General features: G+C 39.8%; 1 protein-coding gene across 1 annotated transcript; it reads right to left on the bottom strand.

Moving 5' to 3' along the window:
• Nucleotides 1–1,237: 1,237 nt before the first annotated feature.
• On the bottom strand, nucleotides 1,238–3,109 carry lingo1b (leucine rich repeat and Ig domain containing 1b; the record flags this gene model as incomplete). Its single annotated transcript, XM_083998596.1, has 1 exon — nucleotides 1,238–3,109. The coding sequence occupies one exon, from the start codon at nucleotides 3,107–3,109 to the stop codon at nucleotides 1,238–1,240; it is 1,872 nt and encodes a 623-aa protein (XP_083854722.1).
• Nucleotides 3,110–10,478: the final 7,369 nt, after the last annotated feature.

Below are 10,478 nucleotides of genomic sequence, written 5' to 3'. Positions count from 1 at the left end.
TTTGGTTTAGCCACATTAAAACGATGTTTACTGAATATTGTATCTGCTCTTTAGATTGTAATATGTTCAAAACCCACAGCCATTAAAAGCATTACTATTGTGCCATATAGCGTAATGTACAAGGAAAGAATAAAATACAGAAAAAATATGTATAGCTGAACAAGTCAACACATTTAATGACAAACTTCCTTTGTTAGCGAAAGGGAGCACATACTGCAGGACTGGCTTATGTATCTTATTCAGTGTGTTAACATGCACACTTAATCTGGTACGAGTCAAATTTTAAGGAAATATTCTCATCATTAAAACCAATAGACTCAGTAAAATTGAAATTGTATGTGACAGCTAGAGGAGATAAAGGCTACAGTTTGATATATTTGGACATGGTTTCTCTCAGACCACAGTGCCAAAATGAGCAGAGAAAACATTAAAATAAGATTTAATGATGAAAATAGTTAAAGGCCGATGTTTACTGGCACACGACGGGTGGTGAGGTACACTTACTCCTCTAATGATCCTTAATACTAAAATTTACATTTCAGAGAATTGAGATCCAAAAATGTGTCTTATTTAAAATTATATCTCCTGGTAACATCACAACTCTTAAAATGGCACAACTTCTTTCACCTTTATTACTTTATTCAAAAAAAATATTATTGAAGTCTTTGAAACTCATTTTTAAGATTATACAGTAACTGTATCTCCATAACGAATTCTGGAAAGTGTGTTTATGTCAATTGCTTGTCATAGTTAAGAAAATAAATGGGAAACTGCTGTCAAGTTGGTTTCTAATAGTGGGTTTTTGTGCTTTGTATATCCATTCAAGCTAAACAAAAAATGTAAATTAAAAAGGGAAATTCTACCAAGACCTTTCACTTATTTTGTGCTGATAGATATAATGTACAGGATAGTCTTTACAGTTGTCTATACAGTAACCCACCTGTCTTAATTTGGTTGCACACAGTACAGTAAAAGGGCCATTGAGTGCATGTTAACATACTGATTGTGTATTGCCAATACAAATTTACAGAAATTGTAAGATTTTAAATTCAACATTTGCTTTGAAGTTTCAGTCCCTGAAGTAAAAAAAAAAAAAAAAAAAAAGTCTAGGGTATAGTGTCAAGATGCGTTTGCTGCTGTGCGATTTCTATCGCTCATAAACTGAGTACATATCAGAAGCGAGGAAAGTATGCATCTTGACTGTAGTTCATGAGCGCACACGACCTCCTGTTGAGATTCACATGATTTTCATGTTGAATTGTATGGGTGGCTCAGTTGGACTGGCCTCCTCTGTTTCTTCTTTACGTGGCACATATTCAACCTCTATACTTGACTTAGTATTGTCTTTCCCTCTACTCCAGAGGAATAATATTACAAGACAGAAGAGAACAACTCCGAGGAAAGAGATAAATCCCATGGTGGTTGCAATGATAAGTGTCTTTACATCAAAGGGAAATGGGACTGAGGCCCGGGTCACATTAGCACCTTCGTCGCTGGGCTGGTTTGAAATGAAGGCAAATGTCTTGTTTGGTTGGTGGGGCCAATTGGGGGAGTAGCTATGCACAAAAAGGTGGGCAGCTTTGGTGTCGTTGCCTGCTGCATTGCTTGCAATACATATGTAGGTGCCGTTGTCCTGGATTTGGGCGTAACGCACCTCCAATGTGCCGTCAGGAGACACAGAGAGCCTTGACCCCATAGTTTTGGTGGTGATGTATTCCTTCTTGGGGGATTGCCACATTATGACAGGAACCGGATCACCCTCAGCTTGGCAAGCGAAGGAAACTGTAGTCCCTTCATCGACATGGCTTTCTTGAACTTTATAATCCAAGATCTTGGATTTCTGGCAGACGAAATAGTCAGAGGGGAGGATGTCTGGGAAATCCTTGAACTCTTTGCCTTGCACAACTTCAGGTGAAGCGCACATGGGCTGTTGCTTGTTAAAGTTGAGCCTCCACCGCCGGCGAAAGACCCAAAGCAATCGACAGTCGCATGCCAGTGGGTTGTCGTATAAAGCCAAGGTCTCCAGGTTTCCCACAGAGTGAAAGACAGACTCTTCCAGGGTGTTCAAGCTGTTGCTGGATACATTGAGTACACGGAGGTGGTTGAGTCCTCGGAAAGAGTAGGGCTCAATGGTGGCCAATCTTCCTCCAGCCAAATGAAAAGCCTGCAGCTTCTGCAGATTGAACAGCTGGTTTCCTTCCACTGTATGAATGGGGTTGAAGGACAGGTTCAGGAACCGAAGATATCTCAGGTGACTGATGGCTTGGTAGGGGATGATGGTAAGATTGCAGTTTGTAACGGACAGTGATGTGAGGTTGAGTCCAAACAAACATTTTGGGGTCATGGTATCCAGGGCAGGCATGTGAGAAATCTCCAGCACTCTGAGCCGATACAACCTCTTAAAGGAGTAATCCCTTATGACAGTGACGTTGAGATAACGTAATCGAAGTGACAGCAGGTTATGCAGATGGCTAAGGGCATCGGTGGGAACTGAAGCCAGATTGCATCCCTCAATGTTGAGACTTTCAAGGTTGCTGAGACCATGAAATGATCGGGGTGAGATGAATACTAGGTCATTGTCACCAACCTCCAGACCCCTCAGGTTGTACAGCTCCTGGAACATGTAGTCGAGCAGAATGACAATTTTGTTCTCACTAATATCCAGCTGGGTGAGGTTGGTCAGGCCAGTGAACACCCCGAGCTGAATGAGCTTCAGCTGGTTGTTCCTCAAACCTAGAGTTCGAAGGTTCATAAGGTTGCCAAAAGCCCCAGGCTCAATGGTTGAAATTGTATTTTCATTGAGCTGCAGCTCCTCCAGCTGTGGGTAATTAATGAACTCTTCAGGTCCAAGATTTTTCAGCCGGTTCTTGCTGAGGTCCAACAACCTTGTTTCGGTCGGGATGCCCTCCGGAAGTGTAGCCAGTCTCCGACGGTGGCATACGACTGAACGCTCCTGAGCGTTGCAGTCGCATCGGGACGGGCAACCGGTGGTGGAGCCAGAAAGGACGGTGCCCAGCATGAGGATCAGGATGGGCTGCCAGCATGCCACCAAGTAGCTGTGCCCTCCTGCCTCCCCAGACACCATCCTACTGCTTACCTGTGAAGACATGAAAAAAGAGGGGTTGGTAAAGTGGAAAGGCTTTACCAACAGTTGGCAACAACAGTAATTTTTCATGTTACTCACAGAAAAAGAAAGGAGTTGTTAAAATATTTATCACTGGTTTCCAAAGAGATAAATTCAGCAGTATTCTATTCAGCCCTTTATCACATTTGCAACAAATAGGGGTAGATAAGGTTGTCCAAATATGTCATCTCCTAAAATGCTTTTCTAGAAAATATACTGTGTTTGTGTAACAAGATTGAAACAGTTTCCTGTGATTCCTTCAGATACTGCGTCATAAAAGCTCAATGACCCATTGTTGATGAGCTATTAGTCCTCTGATGTTAATGACTCTTTCCAAGTTGTGGGGACATTTGGGCTTTTACAGAATGAGTTGAATTATTAAATGCTAAAACCATTGTAAAATCAATTTTCATTACTTTATAACAAATTAGCTTTCATAAGTCAGTCAGTTGAAATCACAATTTGGCTTCTCAAAGGTAAGCACTGCCTTTCCCCTTTTGTTGAATGAAATTTCACTTTCTCTTCACTTTCCTTGGAACAAATGAAATCAGCCAATCGATAAAGGGTATGGTCTCCCGATATAACCAACCCTTCTGTTCCTCTGACTTCTGAGAATGCTGAAGACAATTACTGTCAGTGTCAGTGACACATTGTCCGTGCACGTACAAATCAGCCTTAATTGGGAGCCAAAAAATGCCATTGTACATTTTCAAATGGATTCCCAAAACATTTGCAAACTTAACACATCCCATGCCACTGCTGAGCTGTTGACCTTGCAGTGATATAAAACAGAGATTGCTGCCAAGTTGTGATAAATGGAGAGAGGGAGATTGTCAGAGGACTTTAAACCCCTATTTGATTTTGACTCAGGGGCACTTTAACTTGCTAAAACCTTCAAGCTCTACTTCTCACATCAATCATGCGATTTAAGTCACAGCTTTATCTGCGGGACACGCTCTTAGAGGAGCCTCGTGGAAAGTAAGAGAAATGATGGCATGGATTGTTTTCACTGAGAGGGCTGGCCCCACCGCTGTTATGTTTACACCATGTCAACATGTGAATTTAATTAATGCTTTTACTCATACATTTTTATCTGAAGACAAAAGCGTATAATGAACTTTACTATATATGATAGTGTCTATATTACTATACAACTGGGAAATTAAATTCTAAATCTCCATTAAATAATTAAACAATAAATATCACAAAACTGGGTTCCATAATGAGTCTCTGTCCAAATATCCATCATGTTGTGTTCATATGTGGGAGCTGAACAGACAATGGATTTTTTTTTCTGTAACTCATTCACCACAAGAGTGCTTGACATTATTGGTGTAAATCCTTTCTCTGGCTGTCTACCACACACTGATGTATCTTAAAAAGAAAACTATTAAACGTGAGAGGGAAGATTAGAATGATTCTGCTTTTATTGCACCAACACAAATTACACATCACTCTCTGTAAATTAAAGTCACAGGGCTGAAGCAGCTTGGATTGTGGCCTGAGTAGTTCCAAACGAACAGTAATTGCTGCTTCTATTTCCGCATCCTCCAGAACAGTTAATTTCTGTTGGCTGCATGTGTCAGACATGTTGGGCGTTAGTACTGTGTATATGCAGCGTTGTAAAAAAGCACGCTGTCAGAACGAAAGTGTCTTCCATTAGCTTCTTCCCACTCCTTTCTGTCTCTCACTAATTATGCGAATTTACAAATGCATATCAAGATTCTTTCTTTCCAATGAGAGGTGAAATGTTAGTAAAAAAAAAAAAAAATGCAGTGCACAAAAATCTCATATTTTTGAATCCTTTGTAAAAGATGCTAAACCTCAGAGTGAAATGAAATGACACTGAGCTCCTCAATGCTGAAAACAGTTGACTTGTTTATCTGTTTGACAAAGAAAATAATTTTTATATTGTCAAGTCAGGAATATGAAATAGGATGAGGCTCATTAATGTCATTGCTAATTGAAAACATGAAAATGCAAATGCAATGGTGATTTTGTTACCAGAGTACCATGCATGATTTATGATTCAGAGTGTAGTAAGTGTGGGGGGTACTATCTGTGTAATCTGGCCTTACAGCCTACATCTACTCAGTGTTTCACCACTTTGTTCTGACCTTGAGCTGAAATTTAAAAAAAAGAGAGAGAATTTGCCAAATAACCTTAATTAGAACAGTCCAATACTCATATGTTATATATAACATACTCATATGTTATATATAACATTATATATACTGTATATAACATATGAGTATTGGACTGTTCTAATTAAGGTTATTTGGCAAATTCTCTCTCTTTTTTAAAATTATACAGTGTGAAGTAGTCTTTATTTGTTTACTGTGGCATTTTACAGTATTGTCTTCTTTCAACAGATAAGAAGTGCCATTTTAGCCTTTGATCCATTGCTTCATATAGCTATTCTTTGTCCCCACCCTGATTCATTCCATTTCTCTTTTGATAGTATTGTGCAGGAGAAGAATAGGGGTGAGCCAATCTTTGCTCCCCTTCTCCCCTTTTCACCACAGACCTCTCACCCTGTCGCGGCCGCTCTCCCAGAGACACATCCTGGCTCACCATTACGTCTCTCGCTGCCTCGCATCTCTCCATCTCCTCTCTTATGACGCTGTGTGGTTTGATACAGGGCAAAACTGAAAGGAGAGGTGTGCACCGCTAATGGGTCACTGAATGTCTGCAAGCAGCAGACAAATGAGCGATATGCATCAGTGCTTACATGCCCATCGGTTGTTTTTAAGTCATTGGTGTGTACTTTAGTTGTACGGTGTAATGTTGATAGTGCTGCTGGGATATTTACATCTACAGAAGAACTGAAACAAGTGATTATTATATCAATTCTACATAGGGGTGGCAGACAAAATATTGCAAGTAGTCCATGAAAAATGACTTTGGCTCTCAAGTAACCAAATCGTGGTTGAAAATGCAACGCTCTGTCATCAGTTGCAAAGCCAATTAACACTATTTGTCAGTCCTCTGTAAAGTGCACTCTCTGTTTATCTATCATTTTCCTGTTGGATAGTCTCAACTTGTGACCGCTGTCATGAATCATCAGCGCCGCTTAAGCGCTGAGAGTGGTCCTCTTGATATATTGAATCGTTCAGCTTTTTGTTTTGATTGATGCATTTGCAGTTCAGGCACAAGTGATTTGTCTATTTTTTCTCCTTTATCGCTGACAAATGCTTCTTATTGGGATTCGATAAAATGACCCACCTTTGTGGCAGTGTGTGATTCTGATTAAATTACATCAGAGTCTCTTGTTGTTTTCTCTCAAGCCTTTCCATGTGAGTGCTCACAGGTCTTTGGTGGCAAAGTTGCATTACAAAACTCAATTCTAATCATACCTTCTCCTGAACAAGCCACATGTTTTGAGTCATAATGACAGTTCACAGTCTACTTCTCACCTCAGTATTCATTATTTTAGTCAGCATTCTTCTTTTGCACAGTTTGTTTGGTGACAAACATATTCCAAAAAGCTGGAAAATGATTATTCTGCGACTGTTTGAAAACATTGAGGATGAAACAAAGAGGGGGCTGCAAAGTAACAGAGTAAATATGTATAGGATTTAAGGGATGGAGATTGCTTCCGCTGGTGTGTTTGAGCTCAGCTGACAAATTTAAAGCAAACATTTAGAAGTCAAAAAGCAAACAAACAAGAAAACTTTGAGTTGCACAGAAGGGGAAATGTTTGTGGACAAGTCTTTCAGAATATCTAGAAATTCGTTTAGGGGACAGAATCTGTAATGTGTGATACGGAAACAGCAAACATTTTCTATGCTTTTTGGTGAATCATTTATTCATCAACTCAAAATATTGCACCTCAGGTCACTTCATTCCTAGGAAATAACAATGTATTTATATATGGCCTGAAATTCACTGCATCATGACTAGTATGGTGGAAATATTTGGTTGGAAGCCAAATGTCTAATACATTCAGATCTGGAAAATGCAGGAACATGTCAACAGTATTCATTACAAATATAGAATGACCCGCGATAATATTTCTATTGCAATAAACACTTGGTGGGTGAACATAAACACTTTAGAACTGCGTTGCAGGAAGGTCGCCAGCTAATCTACATCCTCCAGAAGAGTAAGCAGTTAGATATGAGAAATCCCATGAAAACAAATCCTCCATGGAAGCCAAAGATAAAGGTAACAACCCCTGCAAACCTCAGAAGGAAACTGCATGATCTGATGATCCACTATGCCTGGATCAAATGCTTAGAGAAGGACAAAATGGTTCAGTGCATGGGAAGCACTCCCGTCGAGATGCATAAAACACACCTGCATGAGGTCATTGAACTCCTTTTTTCGACAGCAGTATCCTCCAGCTAGAACGGCTCTCAGCCAAAAAAGACAGGGGCTTTTGCCTGAGAAGATACTGCACAGAAGATACCCACACCCATACTTACTGTGGAGGGAGACTGTGTCAAGAGAGATTAGACTATTCCAGGTAATTATAGTGATCATTGTGGAGGACAAGCAAAAGCACAGAAGCTTGTTTTGGGGGTTTCATGCAAAAAAAAAAAAAAAACGTCTCCATAAAACACAATATAATAAACAAACTGTAGCTCTCTAACTGCCTGCTTCAAAACAAAATCCCCTGCCAGGGATACTTTTAATTTCCAAAGTGGCAGCTAAATTACTACAGACGCACTTAAAACACATCATGCCTCATATTCCAGAATATTAGGTGTTGAAAAGTGTTCAGAAACAAATTGAGTCCAGCATATTACACTAAGCATTTTTCACTGAGGTTTTTTTTAGGTATATATTTTTTTGTCTTTTTCATGCCTTTATTAGCTAGTACAGTTGAGAGAGACGGGAAATGGGGAGACAGAGAGAGGGGGAATGACATGCAGGAAAGGGCCGCCCAATGCGGGATTCAAACCGGGGCCACCTGCAGCGAGGACTGCAGCCTCTACACATGGGGAGCCTGCTCAATCTACTGCGCCACTCGGGGACCCACATTAGAGTTTTTTAAGCTTGAGAAAGTTGCCACAGAGGAAACAAATATGACCACAGGTTCAGAATATTCGAAAGATTATATTGGTACATTTTTTTTTTTTTTTTTTACATTGATTATACTGGTAAAAGTGCCAAGTAATTGGAGAAGCTACAGGTTAAGATTTATGAATACTAGAAATCCATTTGTGGTGTTTAAGCATCCATATCATAGAGTGTACAAGAATTAGCCAAAATAGTATTAGTAGTATTAGTATTGGCTTTTGAAAATCTCAAGGTGTTGCGAAGTGGAGGTCCATGGATTTACTTTAAGGGATCTATACTGTATGTTATTTGGACAATAAATCCAAGCTTTAGCCTAAGAGTGCTTCAACATATTGAGTGAGATACCAAAAGCTCTGGCATGCATTCATGCTGGGTAGTTTTCAGTCTGACAGGTTTTGCTGTAGATGAATGGTCATGACAGAGAGTACTCTACCTAAACATCACCACCAACTGTAGTTAATGCAACAGAAAAAAAAACCATCCGCTGTCTGCATTAGGCTTCCCATTTGAATCTGTCCGTCTATAAGTAGCTCTTGTGCACATGATATACGCTGCATTCATCCAGTTCTCAGCCCAAGCAGGTTGTAAGCTTTTATTGTAATGTAATACCTATTTAATCCCAAATCTCTTAAAACCTAAAACTGTTGGTATCGTCACATGAAAAGATATTCTTTTGAAATACTCAGAAATAAAAATAAATATTTCCCCTGCATGCCATTCTGGCACTCTGAAGCAATAATTAATGTGAACTTTAAGCAGTGAGCACTGCACCCCTTTTTCAGTTTTCACTTTGCAGTGTGTATGTGCACTTGGAGATGAATTGTTCATGTTTTACTCCTGTACTGGCCCCTCATCTTAAGATTGCAGACCATGAACACACCTCTACACGACCACTGCAATGTTCAAAGGCATCCTGATTCCTGAGAGTTCTGGCCAGTAGCAATAGTTCTCACATATTCATCCTCTATACTTCTGATATGCAAATGACTCGGCTGAAAATCATCGGCCCCCATCATCTTAGCAGCCATTCGTTTCAGTTGACCAACTTAACCATCTTTGATCATGCACCTTATACAATTCCATAGACCCTTTCTACTGTGAGACACTCACCTCATCATGACCTGATGAAAATCAGTTCAGCTGCTGCCATGACATGTCTAGAGACAATTTAGTCAGCTGGCAGCTTTATTTTACATATCAAAAATTCACCTCAAAGGGTTTTTCAATCTGAGCAGCATCCAACACCCGCCATCCTCAGCCAGTCCCTTGAAATAATGTGGAGAGATCTTTTGCACAGAAGACATTTTGACAGTACAAAAAGCACAGGAGTAAATAATGGTGATAGCTGGAATTTCACGTAGCTGGTCTAGTTTCATTGTCCTAGAATTTTGCATCAGTTTTTTAACATTATTTTCAACAACAACAACTTTTCCTGGTACAATGATTCAAAATGTCTGCTGTGAAAAAGGCTCATTATGGTTCCCTGGAGTAACACAAGATAAAGGACTTGATGTGGATCACTGCAAAAACAGCATAGTATATGCAAGAGACACCCAGTAACACAGTGCTAGTCACTAAAACTGCTGAAAAGAAAGAAAGAAAATTAAAACAAAATGACTCACAACATAAAAAGCTGTGATTTAAAATGGACAAACAAGACGAGCAGGCAACATACAAGGCTCACTGCACAACAAAATGAAGCCAGAGACGCACACACTCTTTGTTTCAGTATACCACAATATCATGCACACAGAAATTGAGCACATATGCCTCGGAGCCTCTGCTATGCATGTAGACAAAAGCTCCGAATCAATAAAATGTGACGTTTTGATACTGATGGTGTCTGTCTAACAACCATCAACGTCGTGCTCTAGGATTTCGGAGACAGAGAGCTGCAGTGCTATAATAACATACATAGTGAGATAAAATCGTTCAGATATTCACATTTACAAAGAGAGGAAAGTTAGTTTAGAGCTGAGGGTTAGAGGCATGAGCTAAATCAAAAGGAACCAAAGGAAATCCAAAGCACAGAGTTCTCAGCTGACACCTACGTGTCACGCCCCAAAGAAAACTCCTGCTGAAACATGTGGGTGTCAGCCATGCTTGAATAAAGGCTTTCTACTACACTCAGAACTCTGAGTCTTCATTATGTGTTGAATGTATATTAATGCGGTAGTACCTTTCCTGAAGACAATATTATGATGCTTTCTATTGCCTCAAATTTTAATTTGCCAACAATTGTGTTTATAGCCATTGTAATAACCACAATGGCTATATTGGACAGGTTCATTCTGGTTGGTGATCTTATTGGGTTTCATCAGAAAGCTCA

The sequence above is a fragment of the Trachurus trachurus genome (genome assembly GCF_905171665.1).
Source record: "Trachurus trachurus genome assembly, chromosome: 3".
Lineage (NCBI taxonomy): Eukaryota > Metazoa > Chordata > Actinopteri > Carangiformes > Carangidae > Trachurus > Trachurus trachurus.
The sequence above is the reverse complement of the archived record's forward strand: the minus strand, read 5'-3'. Positions and strand labels throughout refer to the sequence as shown.